This window comes from Cuculus canorus, chromosome Z (assembly GCF_017976375.1).
Source record: "Cuculus canorus isolate bCucCan1 chromosome Z, bCucCan1.pri, whole genome shotgun sequence".
NCBI lineage: Eukaryota > Metazoa > Chordata > Aves > Cuculiformes > Cuculidae > Cuculus > Cuculus canorus.
Window position 1 is genome coordinate 69,331,287 of NC_071441.1, and position 19,998 is coordinate 69,351,284.

The 19,998-nt window shown below is 52.7% G+C and overlaps 1 protein-coding gene across 7 annotated transcripts in view; it reads left to right on the forward strand.

Annotated features, from left to right (window-relative positions):
* Positions 1–19,998, forward strand: part of UBAP2 (ubiquitin associated protein 2) — a 97,593-nt gene that overhangs the window by 49,779 nt on the left and 27,816 nt on the right. For 3 of the 7 annotated variants that reach the window (XM_054055136.1, XM_054055129.1, XM_054055131.1), the window contains exons 19-21: positions 337–532; positions 1,817–1,908; positions 2,755–2,805. In XM_054055136.1, coding sequence (XP_053911111.1) covers positions 337–532; positions 1,817–1,908; positions 2,755–2,805 — 339 coding nt within the window. The remainder of the gene's footprint in view (positions 1–336; positions 533–1,816; positions 1,909–2,754; positions 2,806–19,998) is intronic. The other 4 variants (XM_054055130.1, XM_054055132.1, XM_054055133.1 and 1 more) reach the window with 3 other exon arrangements.

The window sequence follows — 19,998 nt, forward strand, 5'->3', positions numbered from 1 at the left end:
GAGTTAATTTTACATAGCAAGTACCATCTTAAAGCAGTATACAAGCAAAAGCCAGGGATAATGCAATGTGTGACATTTGAGTTACTGTGGTAGAGTTTTGTGACGTTACAGCAGTTTGAATTTAACACTCATGTAAGAATTTTCTTTGAAAATGTAAAAACCACAGACATGCAACTTAGTTGCTTGCTTGGTGTATAGAAAATGCATATCTTTTGCATGTGCAGCTGTTAATTAGAGGATTGTTGGGGGGGGTTGGTTTACTTTTTTTTTTCCCACCAGCATCTTCCACTGTATTTTATTTGCTCTGTGATCTTCATTCTTTTGTCTCCTTTGTAGCACACTAGTGTTGAGAACGCAACTTCGCTCCAGCCCTCCACAACCTTTTCAGCTGCTTCAACCTCAGCCACTAGCACCACCTCTTCTGTTGTCAGCATGGCAAGCAGTATGAACACTACAAACAGCCTTGGCCTGAGTGTTACAAGTGTGTCTATACCAGCTGCTACCACGCGGGCAGCTCCCTTAGTGTCTTCAGGTTCGCAATATTAACAGGTTAAACATGGATAGATACAGAACTTCAGTCAGGAGGGCTGTCAGTTGAACATCTCACCAGCCATAACTACACTAAGAAATCCACACTCTTGACTAGCATTTTCACCATGCTTTATTTGCTGGCTTATAAAATAAAGCTTCCTGGCTTTGTGTATTTGAAATATTTGTTAGGGTGCTATGTAGCATTTATATAGCACATTCCATCCTGAGAGTGCTTTATAGATAGACTCCAGAGCAGTTCTGACTTTGGAAGTTTTGGGCTAGAGGTTTGCCCAGTTTGTATGCCAAGTTGTGATCAGCTCTTGGCTGTGAGTTCACGTGAGCTTTAGTTTCAGTCTGTTCTCTGGGCTAGAATTTGTTTGACATTACCAAAATATGCTGGAGTGTCCTCATTATATGCCGCATCTGTACTGCCACATCTACAGAAAGGAGAAAAAGTCTGGTGTCTGGGTCATTCCACAGCAAACAGCACTTCAGAAAAAGGGTCCACAGAGAGAGAAGGAGGAAGGCTTTTTGTGCTGAAGTGGAAGCATTACTAAATTCTCCTTTGCTTCTCTAGTCAACGTGAACTGCTTAAAAGGAAGTCCTGTGGAGGGAAGTGAATGATTTAAATGTTAAGATCAAACAGAAGGATTTCTGATTTCTCATTCCCGTAACTGGTAAATGAAGTGCCTGACTGGTCAAAGTGCATTTATTTTTTACTCTTCTGCTTCATAGTACTGCTTCATGGAGGCAACTGAAACTGTTTCAGTCTTCTTCTCTTTGCTATTCTCAACTGCAATAACTCACCCACAAAAAGCGTTCTGGCAACATTTAGTGCTTTCCAGTCTATTGCTGGCGATAAGGGGAAATGTGTTGAGAGAGGGGAAAATGAAAGGAGAGAATTTGCTCTCCTGGATTGAGAATGATGCCTAAATGTTGTCTTCAGGAGAGGACTGAGGAAAGGAGAGGTTTCTATAATTCTTGTAATCCTCTTGGGCAAAGTAAGTAACAAAATCTGACTGTTCTCTGGTGGGACTGTTTTCTTAAGTAGTGTGTGCCTTCCTTTCTTGGGACATGGTTAAATTATTTTTGAGCATATTCGTCAACCTTTCTTTTTGAGCTATTTTGAGCATTTTCATCAAAGAGCAGAGAATTCTTCTGCATAGTTCTGCTCTTTACAAGCTATGATAGTCCAGCTGCCAGGGCTTGTGAGCTGTCTTGTCTCAGTGCTGAGCCCTTTCCTTTTCTAAAGGCTTGTTAAAGTCTCTGTGTTTTGATTCTACAGGCAAAGCTCCCCCAAACCTGCCACAGGGTGTACCACCCTTGTTGCATAACCAGTATATTGTGGGACCTGGAGGACTTCTGCCTGCCTACCCAGTAAGCAATTTAATTGTTCATGTCCTTGATTGCTAAAGCCTTGGTGCAAGTAAGCCCTCCAGAACCTTCTGCTGTCTATGCCAAGGCATTTCCATTGGCATATGTTGCACCTGGAATTCAGTTGCAAATGCTGAAGAATATACAAAATAATAGTAATATTGAGTGGGAGTTTAACATTGATAGTGAAGTGCAGAACGGTTGGTACAGACCTGGTTTGGCCTCTATTGAACGTGAACATGCATGTTGCTTTGCCTTCAGTGGCATCAGGTTTTAGGCCCTTTGAGTAAAATTAGACTTGTTTAGGTTAGTGTTACTATAGTAAGGGCTGAAATGTGCCATGTGTCCTATCTGTCATATTTTGAAAGATAGGAGTCTGATCGTTATCGATGTTTTTTGCTTATGGTTTTTGAATCAGCAACTTTATTCTGATCGTCACCTTCTATCACCCGAGTGTGAGGGAACACCTTAGGTTGCTTTGTGGTCTAGTTGACAAATATTAAATCGTGCTGGCCTCAGAAGTAAGATAGCTGTTGCTCTTACTTACTAATTTAAATGCCCTGTAGATTTTCACAAAGTGATGAATGATGCAGCTGTGAAAACAGTCTTGAAGATGGAACAGTCAGACTCTCCTCAGAGAGCTGCTATCACCAAGAAACAACATCAGAATGCAAGCCATTTAAAGCAGAGTCTTATAGTGCTGCAGTGCTGCACCATGATAGCACAATGTGACATATTCTGTACGCCTTTAAAACAAACCAAGCCTAGGTCAAGCTCTGTTTAAAGCCCCAAATTGATCAGCTATGAGAAAAGTACAATAATGATGCTGTATTTTTGTCTGTCGTTAAGCAGATTTATGGTTATGATGATCTCCAGATGCTTCAGTCCAGGCTGCCAATGGTAAGTAAATTGCTTGGCTTATTTAATTTTAGACAACTTATCTTCATTGATAATTAGTGCAAAATGGTTCATTTAATTGTGATTTAGAACTTATTCTTATATTCTCTCTTCTGTTTTTTTAAGTGTCCACAGACAGTTTCTGTAGGTGATGTAAATTGATACAGAGCAACTGTTGCATCCTGCATTTGTCCATCTGTATCTTCTGTAAATGGAAGCAAATGTGCTCTGGGCTTCTGAGTGGAGAAATTTTTAATCATTGTAGCAACAGTATGACATCTGTCAAATCTAGTTGAAATCGAAGTGCGGATGTTTTCTTTTACCAAGAGGTAGGGTTGAACATGAAGTTACATGAATTGGCAGCTGGTAGGTGCGTCTGACAGGTTTTGGAGATGGAGATCTTAGCGTATGGCAACAAATGCAGATGTGCTGCAGAGGGGAGAGTGTACGCAGTTCTCTTCTTTACCTGGATTCAGAATGTAAATGGCATGTGTGAGATGCTGAGATCTCTGGCAGAATGACGAAGACTTTCAGCCTAGGCTGCAGAAAGGTAAAAAATTTTGTTTTCAAAAAACTAGGATAGGATCCTGGGGAGACAGTTTGGTAGTGAGTAACAGAAAAGCCACAGGATCAGGTGATGCACTATCCATAGGGACAGAAAAGGAGCAGTGAGCAGTGATCTGAAAAGAAGTGTCACTAGATGAACATCATAATTAAAGGTCCAAGTCTGTTCCAGGACTTACATGTGCAGTCTGGAAACAGCCTGAGTCAGATAGTTAAAAGCGAGTATAGGGACTTCCCACAAAAAAATCCATGAGCTGCAGGTGGATATCTGCTCCACTGTGGACCTCCATGGACTGCAGGGGAAGAGCATACCTGTCATTCTCCAGGGATGCATGGGAATCTCTGCCCTGGCAAGACATCCTCCCCCTCCTTCTACCCTGACCTTGCTGTCTGCAGGGTTGTTTTCGGTGTTCTCACTCCTCTCTCCCAGCTGCTGTTTTATTTATTGCAGAAGTGCTCCCACCATTGCTGCTGGCCTTGGCCTTGGCCGCAGCTGGTCTGTCTTGGATGCATCTGGCGCTGGCTCTGTCAAACACAGGAGAAACTTCTGCCCTCTTCTCACAGGAACAACACCTGCAGTCCCACTCTGACCATGCTACAACAATTTTGGAATGCAAACAAAATACATATCGCTGCCTTGTTAGGAGACAAAATGATTTCTAGGACTGCACTTCCCATGTTTTCACTGAACTTTGCTGTCTGTGCAAGAGTGCTTTTCCCAGGTACTGCAGGACCATGCAAGGGTGGGAGGGTTGGTTCTCAGAAGCCAGAAGCTGAGAATTACCAATGCTATTTATGTGTAGTAACATTAGATGGAGAGGAAAAAAAAATAATTAATCTTAAAAAAAATCAGAGTAAAGCACATAAAGGAAAAACATTGCCCCTAGCCTATCACTACAAGGATTTGTGAACAGTCCATCCCCTGGTTTCATCTATCCCCACTCAAGTACTTGAATGTAGCTACGTAAGGTCTCCTCAGAGCCTTCTGTTCTTGAGGCTGAAGCAGCGCAAGTCTTTCAGCCTGTCCCGAAATGGGAGGTTGTCCGGCCCTGTGATCATCTGACCCGTTCCACCAGTTCCATACCCTTGAAATGTGTAGGATTGCAGACCCGGACACAGTATTGGAGGTGAGGTCTCAGAAGAGAGGAAAATAGGGGCAGAATCCCCTCCCTTGACGTGCTGGCCACGCTTCTTTGTATGCCGCCCAGGATACGGTTGGCCTTCTGGGCTGTGAGCGCACACTGTCTGCTCATGTTGAGCTTCTCATCGACCAGCACTCGCAAGTCCTTCTCCACAGAGCTCAGTCATGACATCATCACCCCCCTCTGTAGGGAAATTGGGGATTGCTCCGACCCAGGTGTAGGACGATGCACTTGGCCTTGTTGAACCTCGTGAGGTTCATGCAGCCCCAGTTTTCCAGCCTGTCAAGATCCCGCTGGATGACGTCCCGTCCTTCTGCTACGGCAAGTGCACCACCCAGTTCAGTCATCAATGAGGACTCTTAGAGCTTCTGCACAGGGCTGCTTTCCCTGCATCCCCATCGTGTATTGAAACCGGGGACTGAGCCAACCCGTGTGTAGGACGTTGCCCTTGGCCTTGTTGAACCTCCGGAGGTTCACACAGCCCCTCTTCTCCAAGCTGCCCGGGTTCCTCTGGATGACATACCATCCTTGTGGTGTGACAGCGGCACCACTCAAGTTTGGTGTCATGTGCAAGCTTGCTGAGGGAGCACTCGATCTCGCTGTCTCTATCATGGATGAAGTTATTAAACGGCACTGGTGCGAGCAGTGCCCCCAGAGGGACGCTGCTTGTCGTGTATCTCACAACAAGCAGTGTTTAGACGTTGAGTTTTTGACCACTGTTCTCTGAACGTGACCGTGCAAACAATTTCTTATCTACCAAACAGTCCACCTGTCAAATCTGTCTTGCTTAGTTTAGAGAGATGGGTGTTGTGGGGAACCATGTCAGAGGCTTTATGTAAGTCCCTTGGATGAGGTCCGCTGCTTTTCCTGTGTCCACTGATGTGGTCACTCCACTACGGGAAGCCAGTAGTTTGTTGAGGCAGAAGTGTCCCTTTGTGAAGCCATGGTGGCTGTCTGGGATCCCGTCCCTGTCCTCCCTGTGCTTTAGGCTATCTTCTGCGAGGCTCTGTTCCGTGGTGGCCCCGGGCCGAGAGGTGAGGCTGACGGGTCGGTAGTTGCCAGAGTCGTCTTTTGTACCCCTTTTAAAAAATGGGCAGAACGTCGCCCTTCTTCCAGCGCCCAGGGACTTCTCCTGACTGCCGTGACTTGTGCAATTTCATGGAGAGTGGCCTGGGCACTGCATCAGCCAATTCCCTGAGGACTGTGGGCTGTGTCTGCTCAGGTCTAAGCCCTCTGTGGGGTGTCTGTACTTGATGGAATGCTGGAAAGGTTTGTGTTGGGCAGGATCATTAAATTTTACCTTGGCCAAACCCCACGTGGCAATGATGAGGGCGATCTTCAACTGCATTGCGTATCTCACAGTGACCTTGAATGTTTTGAGGTAGGCAGCATCCGGCACCTCTCTGGACAACCTTTTGCAGTGTTTCACCACTCCTGTGGTACAAACTGCCGTTGTCCTGTCTACTGTGAACGTCCCCTGTTTTGATTTACAACCACGTGCCCTGGTGCTGCCACCAGAGGCCCTCTGAAAAAGTGTGTCCCCATCTTTCCCACGAGTCCCGTCAGAGCCCTGAAAGGTGGGCCGTAAGGTCTTCCCGGAGCCTTCTGTTGGATCTGGAGATGGCAGCCGTGTCAGCATTTCTTGGTGGGAGAGGCGCTGCAACCGTGGGATGATCTGTGGATGCGCTGGCAGTGGTGGGTGTCTCCCTTGTCCTGAAGACTTGAGAGCTGATCACGAGTGGTTGTGCAACGTTTAAGGGAGGTTTTGGGAGGAGGTTGAGGCGAGTGCGTGTTTGGGGATGTTTTGGGAGAAATGTGGTCATGGTCTGTGCAGGGCCCTGTTTGGAGCAGGGTTTGGAGGAGGTGTTGAGTGTTGGTGGCTTCTTGGGGCCCCTCAGGGTGTTTTGTGTGCTTGGAGACAAGAGGCAGAGGCAAGCATTTTGCAAGAGGTCTTTATTTCTGGGGGATAAATAGGGGAATAAATAGGGGGATAAATAGGGGAATAAATAGATGAGAGTCCTTGTCTAAATAAATAAAAGGAGTTGTGGGAGGAGAGGAGGCGGCACTGGAGGGTGAGGGTGCAGGGCTATTGTTTGAGAGGGCCTTGTCATGATTCGTTTGAGTTGGGGTGATGGCGTAGCGGATAAGTCAGTGCTGGAGAAGGGTGTGAGTTGCATGGGTCCGTGCGTGTTGTTGGAGGTCTAGTTGTGGGTGTTGCTGGTGATGTTGTGGAGGTGTTGGAAGCAGAGGCGAGCTTCGAGGTAGACGTGTTGCCAGGCGCAGTCGCTGTGGTCATTGGTGTTGAGGAAGCGGTGGATGTGCCTGAAGTACCTGGTGATGTGGAGCGTGCTGCTGCGGGCGCCTTGTCCTTGGAGGAGTGTGGCGTTGTGTGTGAGGCATTCCTGGAAGTGGTGGGTGTGTTGATGGAGGCTGTTGAGGAGGTGGTGTCGTGCGTGGTTGTCCCATTGTTGCGGGATGCGGTTGCTGCTGAGGGTGTGTAGGAGGTTGTGCAGGATGGCGAGAGCGGTGAGTTGGTCTTGCTGGGAGCGGTTGTTGTGTCGGAGGGCGTCGGGGAAGAAGGGCGGCTGTTGTTGCTGGCAGGTGTGGGTGGAGTTGAGAGCCATGGTGCGGAGGAGCTGGAGGCTATGTCCGAGGAGGGAGCGCGGGAGCTGGCAGGCGAGGGCGTTGGGGAGCAGAGCGGCGAGGAGGAGCAGGAGGTGTGGTGTGTGTGGGGCCGTCATGATAGGTGCGTTGTTGCTGTTTGTGTGGTGTTGGTCAGGCGTGTGGCGAGGCCGTGTGGCGGTGCGTGTGGTCGCTGTGCTCCTGGCAGTGTCGGGCGAGCGTATTTATGTGTTGGGGTGTCTTTCCCTTCCTGGCTTTCGTGTGGCAGTGAGTTTCCGCCCGTGGTTTGGAGTTGGGTCTGTTGGTAGCGGTGGTCTTGGGGAAGTGCGTGTGCGGGGTGTCCGTGGGGAGGTCAGTGGCGGTGCTTGGGCTGTTGCGTTGGTCCGGGAGGTGTCTGTGGTGGTTGAGTCGGGGGTGCGGCATGGCTGGGGAGAGCCCTCGTGGTCAGCTGTTGTGTGGAGATGGGAAGGGTTTCCCTGTTGGGTGGCGGGTGAGCTGCGGGGCCTCTCGGCTGCGGCTGAAGTTTCCGTTCCTGCGCCCGTGTCTCTTCCGTCTGCGGTGGCCTGGTGTTGGCCGTGGGGCGTTTGCCTTTCCCTTTTGCCTTTGCTTTCATCTTGTCCGGTCTTTCCTTTTGCCCCGGTGTTGGGCAGGGCCGTGAAGTGTTGTCACTGGGCAGAGGCTGGGGAGTGGAGCGAAGGCCTGGGGCGGGTGGTGGTGGCCTGAGAAGAGGTGTGTGAGGGTGTGGGCACTTGAGATTTGTGTGTGTTCCCGGTTAGAGCTGCCCCAGGAGGTGTGTTGGAAGGTGTCGAGAATGGGGCAGAAAGTGAGGAGCGCGGTCTTGAGGGATAAGGAAGAGGAGAATGGGAGTAGTCTTCGTCTTTGTGCTCTGCCACCCAGGTGGCCACGCTTCTTTTGATGCAGCCCAGGATCCGGTTGGCCTTCTGGGCTGCGAGCGCACATTTCCGACTCGTGTTGAGTTCTTCGTAGAATCATAGAATTGTTTGGGTCGGAAGGGACCTTAAAGATCATCTGTTTCCAATACCAGTGCCGTGGTCAGGGACACCTTCCGCTCTACCAGGCTCTGCAAGGCCCCATCCAACGTGGCCTTGACCACCTCCAGGGATGGGGCATCCACAACCTCCCTGGGGAACCTGGGCCAGTGTCTCACCACTCTCATGGTGAAGAAATTCTTCCTAATGTCCAGTCTAAATCTGCCCCTCCTCAGTTTACAGCCATTGCCCCAGGTCCTATCCCCACAAGCCTTTGTGAACAGTCCGTGTCCCGTTTTTTTATATCCCCGTTCGAGTACTTGAATGTAGCTACGTAAGGTCTCCTGAGAGCCTTCTGTTCTTGAGGCTGAAGCAACCCAAGTCTTTCAGGCTGTCCCGAAATGGGAGGTTCTCTGGCCCTGTGATCATCTGACTAGCTCTCCTCTGGACCTGTTCCACCAGTTCCATACCCTTGAAATGTGTAGGATTGCAGACCAGGACACAGTATTGGAGTTGAGGTCTCAGAAGAGAGGAATAGAGGGGCAGAATTCCCTCCCTCGATGTTCTGGCCACGCTTCTTTGGATGCCGCCCAGGATACGGTTGGCCTTCTGGGCTGTGAGCGCACACTGTCTGCTCATGTTGAGCTTCTCATCGACCAGCACCCGCAAGTCCTTCTGCACAGGGCTGCTCTCAGTCGTGACATCATCACCCCCCTCTGTAGGGAAATTGGGGATTGCTCCGACCCAGGTGTAGGACGATGCACTTGGCCTTGTTGAACCTCGTGAGGTTCACGTGGCCCCGGTTTTCCAGCCTGTCAAGATCCCGCTGGATGACGTCCCGTCCTTCTGCTACGGCAAGTGCACCACCCAGTTCAGTCATCAATGAGGACTCTTAGACCTTCTGCACAGGGCTGCTTTCCCTGCATCCCCATCATGTATTGAAACCGGGGACTGAGCCAACCCGTGTGTAGGACGTTGCCCTTGTCCTTGTTGAACCTCCGGAGGTTCACACAGCCCCTCTTCTCCAAGCTGCCCGGGTTCCTCTGGATGATGTGCCATCCTTGTGGTGTGACAGCGGCACCACTCAAGTTTGGTGTTATGTGCAAGCTTGCTGAGGGAGCACTCGATCTCGCTGTCTCTATCATGGATGAAGTTATTAAACGGCACTGGTGCGAGCGGGGCCTCCAGAGGGACGCTGCTTGTCGTGGATCTCACAACAAGCAGTGTTTAGACGTTGAGTTTTTGACCGCTGTTCTCTGAACGTGACCGTGCAAACAATTTCTTATCTACCAAACAGTCCACCTGTCAAATCTGTCTTGCTTAGTTTAGAGAGATGGGTGTTGTGGGGAACCATGTCAGAGGCTTTATGTAAGTCCCTTGGATGAGGTCCGCTGCTTTTCCTGTGTCCACTGATGTGGTCACTCCACCATGGGAAGCCAGTAGTTTGTTGAGGCAGAAGTGTCCCTCTGTGAAGCCATGGTGGCTGTCTGGGATCCCGTCCCTGTCCTCCCTGTGCTTTAGGCTATCTTCTGCGAGGCTCTGTTCCGTGGTGGCCCTGGGCCGAGAGGTGAGGCTGACGGGTCGGTAGTTGCCAGATTCGTCTTTTGTACCCCTTTCAAAAATGGGCAGAACGTCGCCCTTCTTCCAGTGCCCAGGGACTTCTCCTGACTGCCATGACTTTTGCGATTTCATGGAGAGTGGCCTGGGCACTGCATCAGCCAATTCCCTGAGGACTGTGGGCTGTGTCTGCTCAGGTCTAAGCCCTCTGTTGGGTGTCTGTACTTGATGGAATGCTGGAAAGGTTTGTGTTGGGCAGGATCATTAAATATTACCTTGGCCAAACCCCACGTGGCAACGATGAGGGCGATCTTCAACTGCATTGCGTATCTCAAAGTGACCTTGAATGTTTTGAGGTAGGCAGCATCCGGCACCTCTCTGGATAACCTTTTGCAGTGTTTCACCACGCTTGTGGTACAAACTGCCGTTGTCCTGTCTACTGTGAACGTCCCCTGTTTTGATTTACAACCACGTGCCCTGGTGCTGCCGCCAGAGACCCTCTGAAAAAGTGTGTCCCCATCTTTCCCACGAGTCCCGTCAGAGCCCTGAAAGGTGGGCCGTAAGGACTTCCCGGAGCCTTCTGTTGGAGCTGGAGATGGCAGCCGTGTCAGCTTTTCTTGGTGGGAGAGGCGCTGCAACCGTGGGATGATGTTTGTGTCCCTCTGTGGATGCGCTGGCAGTGGTGGGTGTCTCCCTTGTCCTGAAGACTTGAGAGCTGATCACGAGTGGTTGTGCGCGTTGAAGGGAGGTTTTGGGAAGAGGTTGAGGCGAGTGCGTGTTTGGGGATGTTTTGGGAGAAATGTGGTCATGGTCTGTGCAGGGCCCTGTTTGGAGCAGGGCTTGGAGGAGGTGTTGAGTGTCGGTGGCTTCTTGGGGCCCCTCAGGGTGTTTTGTGTGCTTGGAGACAAGAGGCGGAGGCAAGCATTTTGCAAGAGGTCTTTATTTCTGGGGGATAAATAGGGGGATAAATAGGGGGATAAATAGGGGGATAAATAGGGGGATAAATAGGGGGATAAATAGGGGGATAAATAGGGGGATAAATAGGGGAATAAATAGGGGGATAAATAGGGGAATAAATAGGGGGATAAATAGGGGAATAAATAGATGAGAGTCTTTGTCCAAATAAATAGAAGGAGTTTTGTGGGGAGAGGAGGCAGCACTGGAGCGTGAGGGTGCAGGGCTATTGTTTGAGAGGGCCTTGTCATGATTCGTTTGAGTTGGGGTGATGGCGTAGCGGATAAGTCAGTGCTGGAGAAGGGTGTGAGTTGCATGGGTCCGTGCGTGTTGTTGGAGGTCTAGTTGTGGGTGTTGCTGGTGATGTTGTGGAGGTGTTGGAAGCAGAGGCGAGCTTCGAGGTAGACGTGTTGCCAGGCGCAGTCGCTGTGGTCATTGGTGTTGAGGAAGCGGTGGATGTGCCTGAAGTACCTGGTGATGTGGAGCGTGCTGCTGCGGGCGCCTTGTCCTTGGAGGAGCGTGGTGTTGTGTGTGAGGCATTGCTGGAGGTGTTGGGTGTGTTGATGGAGGCTGTTGAGGAGGTGGTGTCGTGCGTGGTTGTCCCATTGTTGCGGGATGCGGTTGCTGCTGAGGGTGTGTAGGAGGTTGTGCAGGATGGCGAGAGCAGTGCGTTGGTCTTGCTGGGAGCGGTTGTTGTGTCGGAGGGCGTCGGGGAAGAAGGGCGGCTGTTGTTGCTGGCAGGTGTGGGTGGAGTTGAGAGCCATGGTGCGGAGGAGCTGGAGGCTGTGTCCGGGGAGGGAGCGCGGGAGCTGGCAGGCGAGGGCGTTGGGGAGCAGAGCGGCGAGGAGGAGCAGGAGGTGTGGTGTGTGTGGGGCCATCATGATGGGTGCGTTGTTGCCGTGTGTGTGGTGTTGGTCCGGTGTGTGGCGAGGCTGTGTGGCTGTGTGTGTGGTCGCTGTGCTCCTGGCAGTGTCGGGCGGGCGTATTTATGTGTTGGGGTGTCTTTCCCTTCCTGGCTTTCGTGTGGCAGTGAGTTTCCGCCCGTGGTTTGGAGTTGGGTCTGTTGGTAGCGGTGGTCTTGGGGAAGTGCGTGTGCGGGGTGTCCGTGGGGAGGTCAGTGGCGGTGCTTGGGCTGTTGCGTTGGTCCGGGAGGTGTCTGTGGTGGTTGAGTCGGGGGTGCGGCATGGCTGGGGAGAGCCCTCGTGGTCAGCTGTTGTGTGGAGATGGGAAGGGTTTCCCTGTTGGGTGGCGGGTGAGCTGCGGGGCCTCTCGGCTGCGGCTGAAGTTTCCGTTCCTGCGCCCGTGTCTCTTCCGTCTGCGTTGGCCTGGTGTTGGCCGTGGGGCGTTTGCCTTTCCCTTTCGCCTTTGCTTTCATCTTGTCCGGTCTTTCCTTTTGCCCCGGTGTTGGGCAGGGCCGTGAAGTGTTGTCACTGGGCAGAGGCTGGGGAGTGGAGCGAAGGCCTGGGGCGGGTGGTGGTGGCCTGAGAAGAAGACGGTGTGGGCGCTTGAGGTTTGTGTGCGTTCCCAGATGGAGCTGCCCCAGGAGGTGTGTTGGAAGGTGTCGAGAATGGGGCAGAAAGTGAGGAGCGCGGTCTTGAGGGAGAAGGAGGAGGAGAATGGGAGCAGTCTTCGTCTTTGTGCTCTGCCACCCAGGTGGCCACGCTTCTTGTGATGCAGCCCAGGATCCGGTTGGCCTTCTGGGCTGCGAGCGCACATTTCCGACTCGTGTTGAGTTCTTCATAGAATCAGAGAATCGTTTGGGTCGAAAGGGACCTTAAAGATCATCTGTTTCCAACACCAGTGCCGTGGTCAGGGACACCTTCCGCTCTACCAGGCTCTGCAAGGCCCCATCCAACGTGGCCTTGACCACCTCCAGGGATGGGGCATCCACAACCTCCCTGGGGAACCTGGGCCAGTGTCTCACCACTCTCATGGTGAAGAAATTCTTCCTAATGTCCAGTCTAAATCTGCCCCTCCTCAGTTTACAGCCGTTGCCCCTGGTCCTATCCCCACAAGCCTTTGTGAACAGTCCGTGTGCCGTTTTTTTGTATCCCCGTTCAAGTGCTTGAATGTAGCTACGTAAGGTCTCCTCGGAGCCTTCTGTTCTTGAGGCTGAAGCAGCCCAAGTCTTTCAGGCTGTCCCGAAATGGGAGGTTCTCCGGCCCTGTGATCATCTGACTAGCCCTCCTCTGGACCCGTTCCACCAGTTCCATACCCTTGAAATGTGTAGGATTGCAGACCTGGACACAGTATTGGAGGTGAGGTCTCAGAAGAGAGGAATAGAGGGGCAGAATCCCCTCCCTCGATGTGCTGGCCACGCTTCTTTGGATGCCGCCCAGGATACGGTTGGCCTTCTGGGCTGTGAGCGCACACTGTCTGCTCATGTTGAGCTTCTCATCGACCAGCACCCGCAAGTCCTTCTGCACAGGGCTGCTCTCAGTCATGACATCATCACCCCCCTCTGTAGGGAAATTGGGGATTGCTCCGACTCAGGTGTAGGACGATGCACTTGGTCTTGTTGAACCTCGTGAGGTTCACGCGGCCCCAGTTTTCCAGCCTGTCAAGATCCCGCTGGATGACGTCCCGTCCTTCTGCTACGGCAAGTGCTCCACCCAGTTCAGTCATCAATGAGGACTCTTAGACCTTCTGCACAGGGCTGCTTTCCCTGACCCCATCGTGTATTGAAACCGGGGACTGAGCCAACCCGTGTGTAGGACGTTGCCCTTGTCCTTGTTGAACCTCATGAGGTTCACACAGCCCCTCTTCTCCAAGCTGCCCGGGTTCCTCTGGATGATGTGCCATCCTTGTGGTGTGACAGCGGCACCACTCAAGTTTGGTGTTATGTGCAAGCTTGCTGAGGGAGCACTCGATCTCGCTGTCTCTATCATGGATGAAGTTATTAAACGGCACTGGTCCGAGCAGTGCCCCCAGAGGGACGCTGCTTGTCGTGGATCTCACAACAAGCAGTGTTTAGACGTTGAGTTTTTGACCGCTGTTCCCTGAACGTGACCGTGCAAACAATTTCTTATCTACCAAACAGTCCACCTGTCAAATCTGTCTTGCTTAGTTTAGAGAGATGGGTGTTGTGGGGAACCATGTCAGAGGCTTTATGTAAGTCCCTTGGATGAGGTCCGCTGCTTTTCCTGTGTCCACTGATGTGGTCACTCCACCATGGGAAGCCAGTAGTTTGTTGAGGCAGAAGTGTCCCTCTGTGAAGCCATGGTGGCTGTCTGGGATCCCGTCCCTGTCCTCCCTGTGCTTTAGGCTATCTTCTGCGAGGCTCTGTTCCGTGGTGGCCCCGGGCCGAGAGGTGAGGCCGACGGGTCGGTAGTTGCCAGAGTCGTCTTTTGTACCCCTTTCAAAAATGGGCAGAACGTCGCCCTTCTTCCAGCGCCCAGGGACTTCTCCTGACTGCCGTGACTTTTGCGATTTCATGGAGCGTGGCCTGGGCACTGCATCAGCCAATTCCCTGAGGACTGTGGGCTGTGTCTGCTCAGGTCTAAGCCCTCTGTGGGGTGTCTGTACTTGATGGAATGCTGGAAAGGTTTGTGTTGGGCAGGATCATTAAATATTACCTTGGCCAAACCCCATGTGGCAACGATGAGGGCGATCTTCAACTGCATTGCGTATCTCAAAGTGACCTTGAATGTTTTGAGGTAGGCAGCATCCGGCACCTCTCTGGATAACCTTTTGCAGTGTTTCACCACGCTTGTGGTACAAACTGCCGTTGTCCTGTCTACTGTGAACGTCCCCTGTTTTGATTTACAACCACGTGCCCTGGTGCTGCCTCCAGAGGCCCTCTGAAAAAGTGTGTCCCCATCTTTCCCACGAGTCCCGTCAGAGCCCTGAAAGGTGGGCCGCAAGGTCTTCCCGGAGCCTTCTGTTGGAGCTGGAGATGGCAGCCGTGTCAGCTTTTCTTGGTGGGAGAGGCGCTGCAACCGTGGGATGATGTTTGTGTCCCTCTGTGGATGCGCTGGCAGTGGTGGGTGTCTCCCTTGTCCTGAAGACTTGAGAGCTGATCACGAGTGGTTGTGCAGCGTTTAAGGGAGGTTTTGGGAAGAGGTTGAGGCGAGTGCGTGTTTGGGGATGTTTTGGGAGAAATGTGGTCATGGTCTGTGCAGGGCCCTGTTTGGAGCAGGGTTTGGAGGAGGTGTTGAGTGTTGGTGGCTTCTTGGGGCCCCTCAGGGTGTTTTGTGTGCTTGGAGACAAGAGGCAGAGGCAAGCATTTTGCAAGAGGTCTTTATTTGTTGGGGGATAAATAGGGGGATAAATAGGGGAATAAATAGGGGGATAAGTAGGGGGATAAATAGGGGGATAAATAGGGAGAAAAATAGGCTGATATAAATAGAGGGATAAATAGAGGGATAAATAGGGGGATAAATAGATGAGAGTCCTTGTCCAAATAAATAGAAGGAGTTGTGTGGGGAGAGGAAGCAGCACTGGAGGGTGAGGGTGCAGGGCCATTGTTGGAGAGGGCCTTGTCATGGTTCAGTTGAGTTGAGGTGGTGGCGTAGCGGATAAGGCAGTGCTGGAGAAGGGTGTGAGTTGCATGGGTCCGTGCGTGTTGTTGGAGGTCGTTGTTCTAATTGATGGTGTTGCTGGTGATGTTGTGGAGGTGTTGGAAGCAGAGGCGAGCTTCGAGGTAGACGTGTTGCCAGGCGCAGTCGCTGTGGTCGTTGGCGTTGAGGAAGCGGTGGATGTGCCTGAAGTACCTGGTGATGTGGAGCGTGCTGCTGCGGGCGCCTTGTCCTTGGAGGAGCGTGGCGTTGTGTGTGAGGCATTCCTGGAGGTGGTGGGTGTGTTGATGGAGGCTGTTGAGGAGGTGGTGTCGTGCGTGGTTGTCCCATTGTTGCGGGATGCGGTTGCTGCTGAGGGTGCGTAGGAGGTTGTGCAGGATGGCGAGAGCGATGTGTTGGTCTTGCTGGGAGCGGTTGTTGTGTCGGAGGGCGTCGGGGAAGAAGGGCGGCTGTTGTTGCTGGCAGGTGTGGGTGGAGTTGAGAGCCATGGTGCGGAGGAGCTGGAGGCTGTGTCCGGGGAGGGAGCGCGGGAGCTGGCAGGCGAGGGCGTTGGGGAGCAGAGCGGCGAGGAGGACCAGGAGGTGTGGTGTGTGTGGGGCCGTCATGATAGGTGCGTTGTTGCTGTTTGTGTGGTGTTGGTCAGGCGTGTGGCGAGGCCGTGTGGCGATGCGTGTGGTCGCTGTGCTCCTGGCAGTGTCGGGCGGGCGTATTTATGTGTTGGGGTGTCTTTCCCTTCCTGGCTTTCGTGTGGCAGTGAGTTTCCGCCCGTGGTTTGGAGTTGGGTCTGTTGGTAGCGGTGGTCTTGGGGAAGTGCGTGTGCGGGGTGTCCGTGGGGAGGTCAGTGGCGGTGCTTGGGCTGTTGCGTTGGTCCGGGAGGTGTCTGTGGTGGTTGAGTCGGGGATGCGGCATGGCTGGGGAGAGCCCTCGTGGTCAGCTGTTGTGTGGAGATGGGAAGGGTTTCCCTGTTGGGTGGCGGGTGAGCTGCGGGGCCTCTCGGCTGCGGCTGAAGTTTCCGTTCCTGCGCCCGTGTCTCTTCCGTCTGCGTTGGCCTGGTGTTGGCCGTGGGGCGTTTGCCTTTCCCTTTCGCCTTTGCTTTCATCTTGTCCAGTCTTTCCTTTTGCCCCGGTGTTGGGCAGGGCCGTGAAGTGTTGTCACTGGGCAGAGGCTGGGGAGTGGAGCGAAGGCCTGGGGCGGGTGGTGGTGGCCTGAGAAGAAGACGGTGTGGGCGCTTGAGGTTTGTGTGCGTTCCCAGATGGAGCTGCCCCAGGAGGTGTGTTGGAAGGTGTCGAGAATGGGGCAGAAAGTGAGGAGCGCGGTCTTGAGGGAGAAGGAGGAGGAGAATGGGAGCAGTCTTCGTCTTTGTGCTCTGCCACCCAGGTGGCCACGCTTCTTTTGATGCAGCCCAGGATCCGGTTGGCCTTCTGGGCTGCGAGCGCACATTTCCGACTCGTGTTGAGTTCTTCATAGAATCAGAGAATCGTTTGGGTCGAAAGGGACCTTAAAGATCATCTGTTTCCAACACCAGTGCCGTGGTCAGGGACACCTTCCGCTCTACCAGGCTCTGCAAGGCCCCATCCAACGTGGCCTTGACCACCTCCAGGGATGGGGCATCCACAACCTCCCTGGGGAACCTGGGCCAGTGTCTCACCACTCTCATGGTGAAGAAATTCTTCCTAATGTCCAGTCTAAATCTGCCCCTCCTCAGTTTACAGCCGTTGCCCCTGGTCCTATCCCCACAAGCCTTTGTGAACAGTCCGTGTCCCGTTTTTTTGTATCCCCGTTCAAGTACTTGAATGTAGCTACGTAAGGTCTCCTGAGAGCCTTCTGTTCTTGAGGCTGAAGCAGCCCAAGTCTTTCAGGCTGTCCCGAAATGGGAGGTTCTCCGGCCCTGTGATCATCTGACTAGCCGTCCTCTGGACCCGTTCCACCAGTTCCATACCCTTGAAATGTGTAGGATTGCAGACCAGGACACAGTATTGGAGGTGAGGTCTCAGAAGAGAGGAATAGAGGGGCAGAATTCCCTCTCTCGATGTGCTGGCCACGCTGCTTTGGATGCCGCCCAGGATACGGTTGGCCTTCTGGGCTGTGAGCGCACACTGTCTGCTCATGTTGAGCTTCTCATCGACCAGCACCCGCAAGTCCTTCTGCACAGGGCTGCTCTCAGTCATGACATCATCACCCCCCTCTGTAGGGAAATTGGGGATTGCTCCGACTCAGGTGTAGGACGATGCACTTGGCCTTGTTAAACCTCGTGAGGTTCACGTGGCCCCAGTTTTCTAGCCTGTCAAGATCCCGCTGGATGACGTCCCGTCCTTCTGCTACGGCAAGTGCTCCACCCAGTTCAGTCATCAATGAGGACTCTTAGACCTTCTGCACAGGGCTGCTTTCCCTGACCCCATCGTGTATGGAAACCGGGGACTGAGCCAACCCGTGTGTAGGACGTTGCCCTTGTCCTTGTTGAACCTCATGAGGTTCACACAGCCCCTCTTCTCCAACCTGCCCGGGTTCCTCTGGATGATGTGCCATCCTTGTGGTGTGACAGCGGCACCACTCAAGTTTGGTGTTATGTGCAAGCTTGCTGAGGGAGCACTCGATCTCGCTGTCTCTATCATGGATGAAGTTATTAAACGGCACTGGTCCGAGCAGTGCCCCCAGAGGGACGCTGCTTGTCGTGGATCTCACAACAAGCAGTGTTTAGACGTTGAGTTTTTGACCGCTGTTCCCTGAACGTGACCGTGCAAACAATTTCTTATCTACCAAACAGTCCACCTGTCAAATCTGTCTTGCTTAGTTTAGAGAGATGGGTGTTGTGGGGAACCATGTCAGAGGCTTTATGTAAGTCCCTTGGATGAGGTCCGCTGCTTTTCCTGTGTCCACTGATGTGGTCACTCCACCATGGGAAGCCAGTAGTTTGTTGAGGCAGAAGTGTCCCTCTGTGAAGCCATGGTGGCTGTCTGGGATCCCGTCCCTGTCCTCCCTGTGCTTTAGGCTATCTTCTGCGAGGCTCTGTTCCGTGGTGGCCCCGGGCCGAGAGGTGAGGCCGACAGGTCGGTAGTTGCCAGAGTCGTCTTTTGTACCCCTTTCAAAAATGGGCAGAACGTCGCCCTTCTTCCAGCGCCCAGGGACTTCTCCTGACTGCCATGACTTTTGCGATTTCATGGAGAGTGGCCTGGGCACTGCATCAGCCAATTCCCTGAGGACTGTGGGCTGTGTCTGCTCAGGTCTAAGCCCTCTGTTGGGTGTCTGTACTTGATGGAATGCTGGAAAGGTTTGTGTTGGGCAGGATCATTAAATATTACCTTGGCCAAACCCCACGTGGCAACGATGAGGGCGATCTTCAACTGCATTGCGTATCTCAAAGTGACCTTGAATGTTTTGAGGTAGGCAGCATCCGGCACCTCTCTGGATAACCTTTTGCAGTGTTTCACCACGCTTGTGGTACAAACTGCCGTTGTCCTGTCTACTGTGAACGTCCCCTGTTTTGATTTACAACCACGTGCCCTGGTGCTGCCGCCAGAGGCCCTCTGAAAAAGTGTGTCCCCATCTTTCCCACGAGTCCCGTCAGAGCCCTGAAAAGTGGGCCGCAAGGTCTTCCCGGAGCCTTCTGTTGGAGCTGGAGATGGCAGCCGTGTCAGCTTTTCTTGGTGGGAGAGGCGCTGCAACCGTGGGATGATGTTTGTGTCCCTCTGTGGATGCGCTGGCAGTGGTGGGTGTCTCCCTTGTCCTGAAGACTTGAGAGCTGATCACGAGTGGTTGTGCAGCGTTGAAGGGAGGTTTTGGGAAGAGGTTGAGGCGAGTGCGTGTTTGGGGATGTTTTGGGAGAAATGTGGTCATGGTCTGTGCAGGGCCCTGTTTGGAGCAGGGTTTGGAGGAGGTGTTGAGTGTTGGTGGCTTCTTGGGGCCCCTCAGGGTGTTTTGTGTGCTTGGAGACAAGAGGCAGAGGCAAGCATTTTGCAAGAGGTCTTTATTTGTTGGGGGATAAATAGGGGGATAAATAGGGGGATAAATAGGGGGATAAATAGGGGGATAAATAGGGGGATAAATAGGGGGATAAATAGGGGGATGAGTAGGGGGATAAGTAGGGGGATAAGTAGGGGGATAAATAGGGGGATAAATAGGGGGATAAATAGGGGGATAAATAGGGGGATAAATAGGGGGATAAATAGGCTGATATAAATAGGGGGATAAATAGGGGGATAAATAGATGAGAGTCCTGGTCCAAATAAATAGAAGGAGTTGTGTGGGGAGAGGAAGCAGCACTGGAGGGTGAGGGTGCAGGGCCATTGTTGGAGAGGGCCTTGTCATGGTTCAGTTGAGTTGAGGTGGTGGCGTAGCGGATAAGGCAGTGCTGGAGAAGGGTGTGAGTTGCATGGGTCCGTGTGTGTTGTTGGAGGTCGTTGTTCTAATTGATGGTGTTGCTGGTGATGTTGTGGAGGTGTTGGAAGCAGAGGCGAGCTTCGAGGTAGACGTGTTGCCAGGCGCAGTCGCTGTGGTCGTTGGCGTTGAGGAAGCGGTGGATGTGCCTGAAGTACCTGGTGATGTGGAGCGTGCTGCTGCGGGCGCCTTGTCCTTGGAGGAGCGTGGCGTTGTGTGTGAGGCATTCCTGGAGGTGGTGGGTGTGTTGATGGAGGCTGTTGAGGAGGTGGTGTCGTGCGTGGTTGTCCCATTGTTGCGGGATGCGGTTGCTGCTGAGGGTGCGTAGGAGGTTGTGCAGGATGGCGAGAGCGATGTGTTGGTCTTGCTGGGAGCGGTTGTTGTGTCGGAGGGCGTCGGGGAAGAAGGGCGGCTGTTGTTGCTGGCAGGTGTGGGTGGAGTTGAGAGCCATGGTGCGGAGGAGCTGGAGGCTGTGTC